Here is a 17,952-nt window from a genome sequence, read left to right as displayed (position 1 = left end):
ACACACACACGCGCACCAGAGCCTAATCTTTAAGAGAACTCCCCCCTCTGAGTATTGAGGACTGGTGACTTTCCATCAAGCGCAGATACCAGACAGGCTGCAGTTACCCTAGGGCAGAGGACCTTGGGTAGCCCTCAAATCACAAACCCAGACATACCACCTCTGTCTCAGGTTATGGCTGAGTCCCATAAAAACACATCTTAAAAATCAAGTAAACAGATAAAAAAGATTAATATTTTGGGGCAGTATTATTTCCATAATGAAATTTTCAGCTATTTGACTTCTGGTGAATTTCACAGCCCCTTCTTAATTTTATGTATGGATACCCAACTTCTCTATTTCTCTCTCATTTCCTTGCAAACTTACATTTCACATCTATTGCTAGGCGCAAGGAAACATGAGTACAATTACTCGTGTTTTCCATAATTCCACAAGTGTGGTTTAGAGAATCTCCCCTGGGTGGATCTTCTACACCTGTGGGTTTCCCAGGGTGGGCTTCAGGGGTACAGGTAGCGTTATATTCTTTCATAGGGTCAGCTAGAAGAGCGACGGTGACATTATAGTGTGGGCAGGGTGAGAAAAAGTCGTTTGCCTTCACTTCCATTGATCCTGTCGTGATGAGACCTAGAAAGAGATTAAGGAAGGGTATTTTCAGAGTGGTAGTATTTAGCAAGAAGACGCAATTCAGAGCTGAGTCTCACTGGGTGTACCGGTGCACACCTGTAACCCGCAGGATGCTGAAGCAAGACTTACAGGTTGGAGGAACATGAATGTCATGTAGTCAATACCAAGTCTCACAGAGGTACACAGCAAGACCCTGTCTCAAAAAGAGAAAATATAACCAAACAAACAAAGTCTTGAATCTCTTTTCTTTAAAACAAAATAGAAAACAAAGTTTTGTACACTACAATTAATTATCAAGGTGATTTTTTTTAAAAAAAAAAGTTATGAAAATGATAGAAGTAAGATTAAAATAGGATTGGAACCTCTCAGAGAACACACAGATATTTCCATGAATATCTGTTCCTGATCTGGGACAGGTCAAATTGTTCAAAAGGTTCACAGTGTTTTCCACTCCACATAGCCCATGCTTTCTACAGATGTAACAAAGTAACAAAGTACTATAAACTGGGTGGCCTAATGAACAGAATTTTTTCTCATACTTCTTTTTCTTTTTAAAATTTTAATGTGCATGAACGTTTTTACCTTTGTGTGTGCACATGTGTGTACCATGTGCAACCTGGTACCCATGGGAGCCAGATGAAGGCATTGGATCCCCTGGGTCTGGAGTTACAATTGGTTGTGAGCAGCCATGTGGGTGCTGGAAATTGAGCCTAGGTTTTCTGGAAGAGCAGTCGGTGCTCTCAACTGCTGAGCCAGCTTTCCAGCCCATCTCTAGCCCATAGACCTAAGGCTGGAAGGACTGTGGAGAAGACTGCACTTGTTCCTCTCTTCTGGAGGTTGGCAGTAATCGCTGGCTTTCATTGATTCGTGGAAGCGCAACCTTGGTCTCTTTCTTCATCCACACATGGCATTTTTTCCCAATGAGTCTGTTTCTCTGTGTCCACATATCTGCATGGTGTGTGCACAGGTAAACTGGCGTGTGTGTCCCTGAGTGCATGAGTGCATGTCCATGTGGAGGGAGAAGTGAACCATGTGATTCTGCAGAAACCGTGTGTTGTTGAGATGTGGTTTCTCATTGGAACCTGGGGCTTGCTGATTGGCTAAACCGAATGGTCATTAAACCCCAGGGATCCTTCTGTCTCTACCTCCCCATTGCAGGGATTACAGGGATGTGGTTCTGAGTATCTAACTTGGGTCTTCACGCTTGCCTGGCGAGTACTTAAAGAATCACACTTCTTTGTAGAAGGATGTCAGTCATCCTGGACTAGGTCCCAGGATGATGATCTCATCTTAAAACCATATCTAGGATGATCTTATTCCACGTAACGTCACAGTCTTATGTGTTGATGATTAAGACTTCACCACATTAAAATTTGAGAGGACACAATTCAGTTACCCCAAAACCTTACCAACCTCCCACAAATAGGGGGAGATAACTCCCTCCCCGTAGAGTCTTAGAGAGTTACATAGGTGGCTGGGCCAGGGGGATGTAAATGAAGCACATTGTCTTCTATATCAAAGGTTTAGCTGAGCCCTGTCTTTAAAGAACTTCATAAAGACACCACCCACCCAGCAGAAACCCCTCCCTAGTCAGCGGTCTTCTAAGATCAAAGTAAGTACTCAGAGTTCCATCCTGTTCTCAGTCTTTCAGAAGTAGTACTTACGTTAGCCAGAAGCATAAGAATGTGAGACTGAGCTCTGGCCACTCAGAGTGAGGCGCAGGATCCCTTGGAGCTAGAAATAAAAATCCAGTGGGACCTTGCAGGACTTGCTTGCTTGGTTAAGGCTGGCTGCGCCCCCTTCTGCTGAAGCAAGCCTCTCTGTCTTTCTGCAATACTTTGGATTGTGAGCTCATTTTCTCAAGACCCCCAGACCCAATCCTAACATAGTCAAATGCAGAAAAATGACATTACATGATCAGACAGGAAACGGTGGTGCAATTCCACTTTGTCCCTTGGGACACTAAATCTGGAGTCGCCAAGAAAAGGTCCAATGTATGGCTTGCTGCGAGGAAGTCCTCGATGAATATGAATGGAAAGGCAATATAAGAGAACCCATGAGCAGAGTGAGGAGGCACCCCCAGATGGGAGAAAATGTTCACAGACTATAACTGAGAAAAGTTAACGTCCAGGATACGCAAGGAATTCCTGTCAAAGGAGGAGGAACAGAGAGAAGAACAGACAACAGGTTTTAAAATGGGCAGATGCCAGGTTAGGGGTAGCGCCTGCTGTCTTAGCTACGTGGGAGGCTGAGGCAGGAGGACCACTGGAGCTCAGACCCATCTTGGGTAGCATAAGAAAACCGTGTCTCAAAACAAACCTGCACTAAGAACTGGAACAGATATTTACATCTGTTCAAAGACCTGCATCCATAAAAGAGCTAGAGAGGACCAGTGGTCCTATGGTAACACACTCAACACCACTCATCACCACAGAAATGCAAGTCAGCACCGCAGGCAGACATGATCTGACCCCTGTAAGTGTGTTGAAAAGTGTGGGGGATTTGGAGTCCTTGTACTGATCGTGGGTAAAACGATCCATTCAGTTTGGGGAATAATAAGTTCCTCCAAAAATGAACAATCTAAACACCATTTGACTCTAACAAGTGCACTTTCTGACACGTATCCAAAAAAGGGACCTCGAAGACATATTTGTGTTCCCTCAGTCACAATGACTGAAAGGGAAGCCACCTGAATGCCCACTGAGGCAAATGCATAAAGAAAAAGTGGGGGCTGGAGAGATGGCTCAGCAGTCAAGAGCACTGGCTGCTCTTCCAGAGGACCCAGGTTCAGTTCCCAGCACCCACATGGCAGCTCACAACTGTCTGTAACTCCAGTCCCAGGGGATACAGTGCCCTTTGGCAGCTTCTGTAAGTACTGATGCCTTGGGTGTACAGATAAAAGCAAAACATTTACACATACAATAAATAAATAAAAATAAAAATAAATTTTAAGCAAAAGATCTTCACTCTTTCTAGGTGACCATGGGAAGAGAGAGGACCTCAGCTGCCCTCAGCTGCCCCCAGCTGCCCTGGTTCTTCTGTTTGCTGCACCCACTCACTAACTGCAATAGTATGAAACACCCCAAGCCAGAAAAGTTCACCTGTACCCATTCCATCCAGAGCAGGTTGAGGAAGGGAGGGAGAGGGGGAGCAGGGGGTGGAGGTGGGGGGAGAACAACAAGAAAGAAGAGCAGAGAAGGGGGAGGGGAAAGAGAGGAGAAAGGATGGGGAGGTCGCTGCATTTCAAGCCACTGTCCACGGGGGTGATTTGTTACGCAGACAGATGACTATACCACCCACTGTGGGCTGGGCTTGCAACGTGCGTTAGTAACTAAGAAAATGTCTCACTGACATGGCCACAGGTCAATCCGATCTGGGCAATTATTCAGTTGAGGTTCCCTCTCCCCGTTTGACTAGGTTTATATCAAGTTGATAGCTGAAGCTATGATGACATGCAGTGCCCATTAGAATATATATATATGTGTATATATGTATTCTTTTGTATGTTCCTTCCTTCAATCAACAAATATTTATTAAGTATCTGTTATGATTTATATCGGACATGATGCTGAAGGAAGGGATATGATAATAAACAAAGACAAAGACATTGCCCACAAGAGGCCCACTGAAGAGCCAGATAAAATGCCAACTCATACTCAGTGGGTGAACGCTTAGGTATTTACTTAGAACTGCCTTTTAGACAATCATTATCTTTGAAAGACCACCCGGCTAACCTTTCAGCTAGCCAGCACATGTGAATTACACTGGCATTCTGATGGATTTCACGAACAAGTATTTTGTCTTCAATAAACTAAACTCAAATTAATCAACATTACAAAGTCCTCTGAAATCTTTCATCAAAAGCCACATCACTGAGAGTTTCAATGCTATTAGATGTTAAAACGGAATGCTTGTGTGTGTGCGTGAGGGGAGGGGATGGATGTGCACAGTATATTCGGGTATGCACAAGTAGATGAAGGTCGGAAGACAACTAGACCTTCACCAAGTAGAATTGGCTGTCTGGCCAGTGAGCTTCCAGAGATCTGCTTGTCTCTGCCTCACTCCTCAGTGTCTCTGGAGTGACAAGCAGGCTCACCAGCATGCCAGCATTTTCTTTAATATTTATTGTGCATCTCTGTGCGCATATATAGACATAAGTGCAGTGCCTGCAGAGGCCAGAAGAGTGTGTCAGATCCCCTGAGCTAGAGTTCCAGGTAGTTGTGAAATGGTCAACGTGGAAGCTGGTCCTCCGAAAGGCCTCAACTGCTAAGCCATCTCTCCAGGCTCTGTGTCTACTTTTTTGTTTGTTGGTTTTTTTGCTGTTGTTTTGTTTGACAGGGTTTCTCTGTCCTGGAACTCACTCGGTAGACCAGGGGGGCCTTGAACTCATGGGGGATCCACCTGTGTCTGCCTCTGCCTCCAGAGTGCTGGAATTAAAGGCATGCACCTCCATCACCTAGCCTCGTGCCCACTTTTTTTGTGGGTTCTGGTGTTCCAACTCAGTTCTTTACATTGTAGGGCAAGAAGTGCTTTAGCAACTGAGCTAGCTCTCCAGCCCTAGGGTGCTTTTTTTTCTTTCCAGAATGACTTAATTTAGACTTGGCAAATGTTACTCTATTCCTTTGTGTTTACCTTTTGATATTTGTTCCTGAGAAATGAAATCCGCGTCTCCTTTGGATTCGCAGACCAAACACAAGGAGCACATCGGAAATCCATTCGTGATGCCTTGGCAACTCTCAGTGAAGCTTTGGACACTGGAGTGATTTGGAAAGAGTCCCATGACAGTCTGTGTTTCCTCTGCCGGGTGCAGAAAAGTCACAGAAGAAAAATTGAAGGAGGGAAGCGAATAGGTGAGATTGGGTAATAAACACACCTCCCGGCAGGCGAGCTCTCGTGTTCTTTCTGCAAAGAAAGAAAAAAAGCTCTTGTTAGCTGTGGATTCCAAGGTTTTGACATTTAAATAAACACAAAGTAAGCTCGTCGTTGTTCAGGTAGATGATGGCCTGTCTCTGACAATGTTTTATTCTCACGTGAATTAATATCTACTCCGTTGAATCATTTTGTTTTAAAACTTGTTAATTTTCAGAGAGCAAACATTCATGTGCAGAAATGACTAGAAACACTAGGATTTTAGACATCCTCTGTTCTGGAAAATTTTTAAGGATGTGTGTGCATGTGCGTGTGCGTGCGTGCGTGCGTGCGTGCGTGCGTGTGTGTGTGTGTGTGTGTGTGTGTGTGTGGTATGCCCATGGAGGCCAGAAGAATGCATAGGAACCCCTGGAACAGTTAGAGGTACCTGACATGGGAACTGAATTTGGGTCTACTGCAAGAGCAGTAAGCACTCTCAGACATCCACCAATCTCTACAGCCCCTGGGGAAAAAAAACATAAATCTTAAGTCTTTCTGAATCTATCTTTTTTATAATAGTCAATTGCATGGTTCTGAAAGATAGCAAAATCTAGACAGTGGTTCTGTGTTTCCAAAGTCTGCTAGAAAGCAAAGTACCACAATCTTGGCCATTGAAAATTGTGGAGGCCCAAAAATGTGAGCCTATTTCCACCTTGACCAAAGGTCAGAGAGTTGGAACTTTCCTCTACTCCTTCAAGGTTACTGTGTTTCTACCTCAAATAAAGGTCCCACCTAGGTTCAGAGCAGAGAGTTTTGCTCTCTCAAGGTTACTATCAACAGGTGTGGCTAATATCCAGACTTTTTATTTCAGAAATAGAGAAGTAGATATGTTTCTACCTTAAACAAAAGTCTAAGGATTCAACTAAGGTTCCAGTTCCCTTAAGGAGATAACATTGGATTCTATCCAGGGAGTGGTTTGCCTACCGAAGGTTTTGGTCTAGGGTGTAAGCATGACTTGTTCTGTCCTAGCAACAGAATGTTTAACTATGGATGTAGCTTGCAACCTTCAACCGGTCTGTTCATTTCTTTGTATCATGTTAATGCAGTTTTTTATCTTACTCCTACCTCTTAGGGTCAGGGTATTTTAAGCAATTGGAAATTAAATGCGGGTGATTTTAGTATTCACTGGAACTCCCTCCAGGTACTATTCTATGTTTTCCTGTCTTATTATTTTTGCATCTTCATACTTTTTACTTATATTCCTAATCCCCACGTCCCTACCCTATCAAGTGGTATTTTTGTTGAGGCTGGTCCCCAACAAAAAACAAGAAAAACTCTCTCCTGGTTTGGGAGGCCAGAAGTTCAGTGTTAATGTCAATAGTCAGAAATCCTGAAGTCTACAGGCTTTGAAAAATCTAGAAGTTTTCTTCTTGATTCTCTTCTAACTTCCGGTAGTTGACTGCATGCCTTGGCTTATAGCCCATCACTGTCTCTGTGGTCACAGTGCTTTCTTCTCTGTATCCCTGCCTTCTTCTCTCCTAGCTCTGTCAAAGTTCCCTTTGACTCTTTGTGTCAGTCAGGATTTTTCAAAAAAAAAAAAAACAGAACTGATAGAATGTCATTGATAAAATGGCTATACATACCTATATATATATATATATACATACATACATACATATGAACTGATAGAGTGTCACTGATAAAATGGCTACACATACCTACATATATATACATACATACATACATACATATGAACTGATAGTGTGTCACTGATAAAATGGCTACACATACCTACATATATATACATACATATGAACTGATAGAATGTATATATGTACATATACATATATAGACAGAACTGACAGAATGGCTCTATAGATGTATGTACACCACATACACATACATATAGAATGTAGGAGGAGCTCACAAGCTGTGGTCCAGCTAGTCCAACAATGTTTACTATTGGGTCCAAGAATCCAGCAGTTGTTCAGTCCACAAGCTGAATGTCTCAGATACTCTTCAGCATATGTCAGAATCCCAGAAAAGTAGGCTCTAACGCCAGTGAAGGAATATACTTGTCAATAAAACTAGGAGCAACAGGCAAAGAAAGCAAGCTTCCCTCTTTCATGTCCTTTATATTGGCTGCCACCAAAGGATATGTCCGGATTTAAGATGGATCTTTCCACCCCAGAAGGTCCATATTTAGGATGGTTTTTCCCTTATTTTTTTCAATCAGGAAAAATCCCTCATAGGTGGCTTAAGTTTTTGGTTCATTTCAGATGTAGTCAACTTGACAACTAAGAATAGCCATCACAGCCTCTTTCTTATTTGGACATTTGTGATTAAATATTATGCCCACGTGTGTGATTCAAGATATCTCATATTAAAGTTGCTAATCACATTTGTAAGCACCCTGTATCCTTATAAGGTAGCATTTGCAGAATCTAACGATTAGCATTTGTTGTCTATTATGTGTCCTACTGGAAAGTCTTTAGAACAGCCGGTTCTCAACCTTCCTAATGCTGTGACCCTTTTATAGATTTCCTCATGTTGTAGTAACCCCAGCCATAAAATTATTTTCATTGCTACTTCGTAACAGTACTTTTGCTACTGTAAATGAATCATAATGCAAACATCTATGTTTTCTTTTTTTAATATTTTTTTATATTTATTTATTATGTATATAATATTCTGTCTGTGTGTATGCCTGCAGGCCAGAAGAGGGCACCAGACCCCATTACAGATGGTTGTGAGCCACCATGTGGTTGCTGGGAATTGAACTCAGGACCTTTGGAAGAGCAGGCAATGCTCTTAACCTCTGAGCCATCTCTCCAGCCCTATGTTTTCTGATGGTCTTAGGTAACCCTTGTGAAAGGGTCATTGGACCCACAAAAGGGTCGAGACCCACAGATTGAGAACTATTGTTTAGAATGTTTTGTTCCCAGCTATGGGTGAGCAGTTTATCTCTGCCACGTACTTTGACACACTTTCTCACCAGTGAACTGTTTAAATGCAGGTCTTTGGGGCTTGAGGAGTGGCTCAGCTGTTAAGAGCTCAATGAAAGAGCTAACTCAACTGGCTGCTCTTCCAGAAAACCTGGATTCAGTTCTTGGCACCCACGTGGTGACTGGCAACCATCTGGAACACCAGGCCTAGGGGACCTGACACCCTCTTGTGGCCTTGCTGGGTACCAGTCAAGCACACGGTACACATACATACATGAAGGCAAAACATCCATATACATAAAATAAAATACAAATTTCAAAATTTTTAATCCAATCCTGTGTTCCAGATTAAAAACTTTGAAATGTGGAGGGGCCAAGCTAATCAGCACCCTGATGTGAGCTCCCCGCTGTCTGAAGTTCCAGTTCCAGGGGCTCCAACATCCTGACATGGACACACATGCAGGCGAAACATCAATGTATACAAAATAAAAGTAAATAAATAAATAAGCTTAAATGCACCCTTTGCCTAGGGTTGGGCTTATCTGTGATTTAACCAATGTAAGCACATCCTAGTTCATGGCGTAATTGAGAATTATCATTTGACAGTGATGATCAGTTAAGGAACAGGTAGCCCAGCTTCCAGTGGTTCACACACCACCAGCTGATTTCAGACGTGAAGTAACTGACACGGCCAATCCCACCTTCCTGTGGCGGCTTCACCTTCTCTCTGAAACGTAGGTTAGGATTTCTAGGTGACACAGAGCACCAGGAGACAACTGCTGCCCTTTTTAAAGTGATTTCTTTCAGTTCAGCACCTTAGCCAGACTAACAAGGACGCCACACTAGTGACTGATATTAAAGACATTTTTAATTAATGAAGTAATTCCTTAAGCATTTGATTGCTAGTGATTTGTAACATGATTTAATAAATTAAATGCTCACGTCCTAGCCCTCTACAGCTAAAACTATTTCTCTAAAAATTTACATCTTATGTCCAACTGTGAAGAAATTTCAAAACAGAGTTGTTAATAACCTTTTACTTGGAGGAACTAAATTGTATTTGAATAAATTTTATTATGTGTAATACACTTATAATAAAAATTATAACGAGTTTGTAACTATAGTATAATATTGCCTTCAACAGCAATGTCAGCAGAGGAAGACAGAAGTGCACCCACTGATGGAACACTCGCATTTACAGCTTTCTCAATATCACTAAAACACACAAAAACCATATTTCCTGCCACCTTTCCATCTTGCTCCCTGGCACTTTGATCTTGTGAAATTTTCAGCTTCTTGAATTTATATTGCTATGACACGACCTGGAAAGGAGAGAGAGAAATCTTTCGCTGTCAATATTGCCGTCTTCTGATTCAATAAGCAACCAACCAGGCTTTCTAGAATCGAAGATTTGGATAGCAGGGTTTTTTTTTTTTTTAATGAGGTTTTTAAACTTCAATTTTAAATACTTCTATTGAAAAAGGAATGGAGGACATGGCCTTTTTTGGTATAATTTTAAGAAATAAATGTTTCTCCCTAACCACTATGTCATCTTGCGGGCTATATCCTCATCTCCATAAACAAGGGTTTGTGAACTTAAACTATAATATTAATATTCCTGGAGTCAGATGTCTGCCTGCCCACTCTGAGAGATGCCAGTGCATCCCAGAATTACTTCAGTACCAAGTCGGCACCTTCTCTGAGGACGTATGCAGAACACTAAACTGAGTTAGGAAAACACATGACACAAGAGGGTAAATCCACGACAATTATTTTCTCCTTTTCAAAGACAAGCGAACCGGAACACTAAAGGATTGCATTTTCCTCCCTTAACTTTTACTGTAAGAACAAACCACACATATTTGTATAAGATCCTTCACAAAAGATGCTCTCAATAAAGAAAGAAAATAACACCAAGCGGTGGTGGTACAATCAGTGGTGACACATTCCTTAAATCCCAGCACTCAGGAGGCAGAGGCAGACAGAGCTCTCTGAGTTCAAGGCCAGCCTGGTTTACAGAGAGAGTTCCAGGACAGTCAGGGATACACAGAGAAACCTTGTTCAAACAATGAAAGAAAATAAGTAAATATTAGTATCTCTGTCCCCCAATCAAGAAACAGGCTGCTACCAAGGCCTCCAGAACATTCTCCCTACCCCTGTACCGTAGCTTATTTTGGAAGCATACAAATGTATAGCATTACACTATGCACTCTTCCTTGACTTGATTCTTTCCTTACTATGTTTTAGCCATGTTAGTTTTACACAACTGTAGCTAATTTGTTGGTCTTATGAATGAATATATTACATAATTCATCCATCTTTTTGACAGGGAGCATTTGGGTTGTTTCCATTTTCGGCTGTTCAAAATAATGCTGCCATGAAGTATGACGTTCACACGTTACATTACTGATAGGAATGCTAAACAGCACAGCTACACTGGGGAACTGACTTTCATTTTCTCCCAAGTTAAATATATACTTACCATATGGACCCCAAATTCCACTCCTAGGAAGCTACACACACAAATAAAAACATATCCACACGGTCGGATGCCTCCATTTCACCTGCACGTGGGTTTTACAGTAGCCTTTAAATGTTCTAAGAGCCAAGAACTGAAAACAATCCACTTTCCAGCCAATGGTGAATCTAAAACCAACTCCTGACATATGATGGAGTGTCACTCAGTGGCAAAGAGAAGAAACCATAAGTAACGACATGGGTGAATCACAATGGTGTCTCGCCAAATCAAATGAGGCACACAAGTGCCTGCGCACCACGTGATTCTGTTCCTATGAGATTTAGAAAGATGCACCATAATGGTTGTTGGTGGAGGGGCTCTTATGGAATAGAGCAACATGGGGCTCTTTGGAGAGATGGGAGGTTATGTCTTAATTGTAGTTACAATGTGATAGTTATATTGACAACTACAATTGCCACTGTATCTAATCTAATGTGTTCTCTTGTCCTCCCCCCCCCCAGCTGTGTTGATTAACTGGTTAGATTTTTTTTTTTACTTTGATGTAACACCACTTGCCTATCTTAAAATCTTTGTTCTCTGTGCTTTTGAGGACATTCTAAAAGTCATAACAGGGACGGAACAAATCAAGAATCATTTCTTCTAACAGTTTGACAGTCTTGGATCTTACAATGTTTTGTTGTTGTTTTTACAATGTTTTTAATCTGGTTTGAGTTGCTTACTATGTAGTGTGATGATGTGGGATTCCCCTCTGTATGCTGTGAACCATTGGTTAATGCATAAAGCTGCTTTGGCCTAACAACAAGGCAGAATAGAATAAGGTGGGAATTCCAAGAAGATAGAGGAAAGAAGGCGAAGTCAACGAGATGCCATATAGCTGCTGAAGGAGACAGACACTGGAACTTTACCAGCATGCCACTACCTTGTGGCAATACACAGAATAATAAAGATAGGTTAATTTAAGATGTAAGAGCTAGCTAGAAATATGCATAAGCTAATAGGCCAAGCAGTGTTCTAATTAATACAGTTTCTGTGTGAATTTTTTCGGGTCTGGGTGACCAGGAAACAAAAGAGCAGCCTCTGCCTACAGTGTGGGATAAAGGTCCAAATGTATTCTTCTTCTTCCTCCTCTTTTTTTAAAGATTTTTTTTGTTTATTATGTATGCAGTGTTCTCCCTGCATATATGCCTGCATACCAGGAGAAGGTACTAGATCTCATTATAGATGGTTGTGAGCCCTCCCTGCCTGTCCACCAATGCCTAGGGTAGATGGGAGAGCTGGCCCTGTGGTAATAAGAGTGTGAGAGCTAGGGGCTAGAGAGATGGCTCAGAGGTTCAGAGCACTGACTGCTCTTCCTGAGGTTCTGAGTTCAATTCCCAGCAACCACATGGTGGCTCACAGCCATCTGTAATGAGATCTGGTGCCCTCTTCTGGCCTGCAGGCATACATGGAGGCTGAACACTGTGTACATAATAAATAAATTTAAAAAAAAAGAGTGTGAGAGCTAGCCCTGATTGCCACTTGCAATACTTGGAAGAGCAGACCCTGCATCCCGCCAGGGCAACACAACAGATCCAATCCTGTTAGTGGAGGTGTGGGTGAGCCACTCCAGAAATGGTGAGCATGGGACAGCTCCCATTTTCCACCTGATGGGCCATCTCTGTAGCCACCCAGGCCCAGACCCAAAGTTGTTACTTGGCCTTACCCAACATCCATCCCATCTACGATCTGCTGGACCATGTGAAGGAACCTGACCCACAGACCCAAAGCTGCTGGATGTCCACAACACAGGGCACCAGCAGGACATCCAGGAAGAGTCCTGGGGTGGCCAGCATTGAACATGTAGTGGAATCCTGGGGCCTCGGACCAGACCAATGGCTCTTCGCAATGAACACTTGGAAGGACAGTTGTATGTACCAAGGAGTATACGGGATGATTTCTTGAGTCTCACTACAGCTTCCACTGAACTACATTCCCAGTCATTGAGTTGAAATATTGAATCAGTTAGAAATGAATTACATGTAAAAATATTTAGCCCAGTACCTGATGTATGTAAATGCACACATCTATTAAAATGTTTACAAATTTTGAGCCAAAGGTCTAGGGAGATGACTTGGTCATCAAAGTGCTTTCCACATAAGCATGAGGACCTGACCTTGGGTACCCAGCACACTCATAAAAACCAGGCATGGTGGTACCTATCTGCAACCCTGGGGTTGGAGGCTGGAAACAGTATCCCTGGAGGTTACTAGAAAATCAGCCAAGTCAATTCATAAGCTCAGGTTCAGTGACAGGCCCTGGCTGAAATAGTTATGGTAGAGAGCAGAAGAGGAGATGTCTGGCATACACACACACACACACACACACACATGCACACACGCTGTAAATTGTGAGCCAGATGCAATAGTGAACACCTGTCGTCTCAACACTTGGGAGGCATAAGTGGGAGAATTAATTGCGCCTAAGAATTTGAGAGTATCCTGGGCAACACAGTGAGACCTCTGCCAGCTCAAAATTTAAATAGGTGTAGATCCTACACCTTACAGGGGATAACTGATTCAATTTTTATGAAGAAGTCAATAAGAAGAAAATAAAGTTCCCAGTTTGAGAGCAAGGGTGACATTTCATTCATCGCAGTTCCCTCCACACACTGCCTCTAATAATAGAGACATAAATATAGTAAAGACATGCTATGGATGGAGGGTTTGTCCTATAATTCACAAGTAAAGGTCCTTTATCCTCAGTTTTACTGTTCGCTATATTACCATTTCCACCAGAAAGTGTAACATGGAAGAGAAAATGAAAGCAGGTGAACATTTTATGCAGGTTTGACTCATCAAAGTAAGCGGCATCCAAACAACTGGATGAAGTTAGGCTGGCAGAGTCTTCATCTGTCCTGCTCCTGTCCTGTTTTCTGCAAATCTCCACTAGGCCCTGCTGCATCAGCTCTTAGAAAGCTTTGAGATGCTGATATGAGAGCATTTTATTTGAAAATCAATAAGAATCATGACTTCTCTTTGAAAGCGCTTCTGCAGGCATGAAGAATAGTGGAGGATTATTTGAACTCTGCCAAGTTATTATTTTTCTTGGCAACTGGAAACAGAAGAAACCTCTTCTCAGCGCAGGCCTGGAAACAATGTAAAAGTTCCCATAACACCCTTTTACAGCCCATTTTACTCTTTATGGGGTTGTACTTAATTGCTTGGCAACTGATTCTCTTCATGAATGAAGACTCTTTAGGAGTCTGCCTTTTCTGTAGGTAACCTCACCTTCCCAGCATAGGAGACACTGTGGCTAAGTGCAAGAATCAACTAAAGATCGTTGCGGTCAACTTAAGGCTTAATCAAATGTCCCTTTCAAATTTTATATGTATATGTTTGTGTACACCTGGTGGTTATGGAATCCAGAAGAAGATGGTGTTGGATCCGCTGGGACTGGAGTTACAGATGGTTGTGAGCTGCTATGTGGGTGCTGAGAATTGAACCCAGGTCCTCTGGAGGACTTACGCTTTTAAGCATTGAGCCATCTCTCCAGTCCTCTCCCCCAAGGCTCTCTCTTAAAAGTCACATCCAGCCGGGCGGTAGTGGCGCACGCCTTTAATCCCAGCACTCGGGAGGCAGAGGCAGGCGGATCTCTGTGAGTTCGAGGCCAGCCTGGTCTACAAGAGCTAGTTCCAGGACAGGAACCAAAAGTTACGGAGAAACTCTGTCTCGAAAATCCAAAAAAGAAAAAAAAAAGTCACATCCAACCAAAGCAGATTGGTGATGATGTAGTTGGGAGCAAACTTGTGTACTCAGTTGTAAGAAACAGAATCAAAATATTCTGCTCCCAAACTGCATTTCCATTCTCTACTCATGGTTTAAGAGGGTCAAGCTGGTCACCAACTGCTGTGTGCTAGCTGCCTTTTAAACTAACTGGGGGTTTCAGAACATTGCTGGAAAACAGGTTATCCTGCCAAGGCAACCTGTTAAGTGGCAAGCAATATTTAAGAAGCTCTCATTCTTAAAATTAAGCCAAATAACCAACACTACGTAATTGTAATAACTGAAGATTCATACTAACAATTATTCCAATACTTGGATGTATTTTTGACAACATATGATCAGATACGGTGCTGTATTTTCTTGAAGCATTAGACAATTATTATTTTGAAATCAAATATATTAAACCTCATATGCACTGTTCCACATTGAGATTCCTTTTGAGTTCATGGTAAAGACAGGGTACCAATGAGCAATTCATAAGTTACATCCTTTTGTTATATTTATTCTAGAAATTAAAGTGAATAGAGTAATACAATATGAAGAAAGTACACAAGTACCTAACAGGCTAAGATTAGCCTTGAGAATTCCAAAATTTATTTTTCTTCTTCAAGAATAATCTCACTTCATCATCTAAATAATTGTACCAAATTCTTTATGATATGCACTGATTGACCATTCAATTCATTTCATAAGATAACTCATATTGGTATTAAAAACTAATATCAATGGTCAGGAATAGTGGTGTACACCTTTAATCCCAGCACTTGGGAGTCAGACACAGCCACATCTCTGTGAATCTGAGGACAGTCTCATCTACATAGCAAGTTCCAGGACAGCCAAGACTATATAGAAAGACCCTGTCCCAAACAAAACAACACAAAACAAAATTAAGGAACAAAATAACTACATTCATATCTCCTCAATATAAGGATACATCTGTTGCGGTTATAGCAATAGTCCTGATGACCCACAGTCCAGTATAAAGCACGGTTATTACAGTTTCACGCATGTGAAACAGCTTCCCAAACAACCAGCATTTTGTTTGTGGTAGGTTTAAACAAGACTCCTTCCAGCACTGAAGGACATCAAGAAGACAATGGTTTGCAAACATTTCCGCAATAAGGATACAAATAAGGAAACAAAATATCTAAACAATTTCGTCATCCTAAGACCAGGAAGCAGAAGTAGCTCTTTCCAGTTTGGGAAGGCAGCAAAAGCAAGTGTCAGGGAGAAAACAGACATCGTAAGTGACACAGGTCAACATGGAGAACAGACACTGTCAGGCCCAGAAAGTTCAGCTGACTTGGATTCTGCAAAAACTCTTCCTTCTGTTTACAAATTCAAAGGCACCCTAGTGCTCCACCCCAAGGCTCCCTTCGCCCCCCGCCCCCCACATGTTGCTCTCTGACTTTCTTTGCTCCGTGCTGGATTTTGCTGCCACAAACACAAACTGAAAGTCAAAAGCACACCTCCCCTGTCCTCCGCACAGCCTATGGTAAGCTCCTAGAGTTACCGCCTCTCACAGAACACTCCAACAGAGCAGACAGTGTGTGCCAGTTTCCTGATTTTCACAAGATGCAAACTCATTTTTCAAAGCAATAGGTATATAAACACAGAGAAGGCCTGGCTTAGATAACTACTAAACGTGATTTTACTCTCCGCCCAAAATATCTTAAAAACAGGTTTTCTTTATTGTGTTTTCTTTAGGATACATTTTTCAGCCAATGAAAATAAGCATCAAAAATATACACCATGCTTGCTTAATCTGGGCAATATAAAAAAGTCAAACCAAAAGAAAAAATTCTAAATTCAATCATTCTTAAAATTGCAGTCACAGTGTTTATTTGGCAAAAAATATTTTTATCTGGCTACTTAGCATCATTTAATATGCAACATTAAATAATCATTGCAGTATGTCATCAAATATAATTAGCAAAAGTATTTTTATCTGAATACTTAGCTTTACATATATGCAATAATAAATATTCATTGCAGCAAGCTATCAAATATAAGTGTTTCTCTAGTTTTAATAAAGTTATAGATTTTTATTTAGTAATAGAACGTTTTCTTTTTTCTTTTTCTTCTTATTAAACCCTAACGAGCACAATTATCACTTGAGCATCCACAATAGCATGCTTTCCAATCTTTTAATGACACAGAAATAGTTTAAATCCCCTTGTCTTTGCTTCTGTATCCTGAAGTTTCAGCATGAAGTCATGCAAGAGTTCTTTAAAGGGTTCTCAGAGTTGCCCCGTGCCCACTGCTCACAAACACACACGGAACTGCTTGTATTTGTACCGATCCGCTTTAAATTGTATATTAAAAATAGTAAAATAACCACCATTTTTTCAAAATTACCAGTAAATTAATTGCATCAACTTGTGATCAAATGAATTCGATCCTCTTAAAATGAATAAGTGTTATTTTCCTTAGTAAATACTTCCAGACTGTAAAAACAGACATACAAAGAAGGAAACAGTTGCAAAGAATAAACTCATGTAACAGTATTATCTTAAATCCTATATCTGGAATCTAAATGCAGATTTTAAATTTCTCTTTTCATTTTCTATTGGAACCATCACTAAGTCCTAAGGTCACTGTGCTAGACAACAGGCAACTAAAACTGGATCTAACTTAACTTAAAGGTATTTCAGACATTGAACTTTAGCTCATGCAGCGTACACCCAAAAAGATCTTGTCTGTCACCATTGCTCTAACGTAGGAAAGGAGAGCTCGATTGTGACGATTGACTTACCTTTCGGTGTCTTGAAAAATTCTGGCAAGACTAAAATGAACGTGACCACGATTGCCACAAATAGTTTAAGAAAAGCTGTTTCTGTCATGTCTACTCACGTGACACAATCGTGTCTCCATCCAATAGCTTGATACTATTTTGCTTCCTGCTTCGAGTTTCATCTCTGTTCTACTTCAAGTTCCTGAGATTGAGATTCACCTCACACTCACTTCCGTTTGGGTCAGACTTAAAAAAGAAAAGAAAAAAAAAAGGTACCCGGAACTGAGTGATAGACTACTTCATTTTGAGTCACTTTGCCTAATAAAGCCACCCTCTCTCTAACAAGCACTTTTGAACTATCTGCTAAACAAGGAAAAGAAGCAAAGGGGGTCTGGCTTCATGCAAATTTGAAGCTGTTTTCCATGTTTACCAGTGTGTAAGGATAAATGGAAGCCCGCAACATAATAACCAAAAATAAAAGATCAAATGTCAGTGGCATCCAGGTTTCTGAACCCCATTCACTGGCTGACTTATTCAATGGTAGCTGATCTCTCAGAAATG

General features: G+C 41.4%; 1 protein-coding gene across 1 annotated transcript in view; it reads right to left on the bottom strand.

Annotated features, from left to right (window-relative positions):
* The window catches only part of Tmem156 (transmembrane protein 156), a 30,722-nt gene extending 13,111 nt beyond the window's left edge, over positions 1-17,611 (bottom strand). Inside the window, exons 1-3 of the mRNA XM_075943428.1 lie at positions 17,413-17,611; positions 5,257-5,526; positions 367-624 (exon numbers count right to left, since the gene is read on the bottom strand). Of these exons, the coding sequence (XP_075799543.1) occupies positions 367-624; positions 5,257-5,526; positions 17,413-17,500 (616 nt within the window). The 5' untranslated portion in view covers positions 17,501-17,611. The remainder of the gene's footprint in view (positions 1-366; positions 625-5,256; positions 5,527-17,412) is intronic.
* Positions 17,612-17,952: the final 341 nt, after the last annotated feature.

Source organism: Microtus pennsylvanicus, chromosome 12, assembly GCF_037038515.1.
Source record: "Microtus pennsylvanicus isolate mMicPen1 chromosome 12, mMicPen1.hap1, whole genome shotgun sequence".
NCBI lineage: Eukaryota > Metazoa > Chordata > Mammalia > Rodentia > Cricetidae > Microtus > Microtus pennsylvanicus.
The sequence above is the reverse complement of the archived record's forward strand: the minus strand, read 5'-3'. Positions and strand labels throughout refer to the sequence as shown.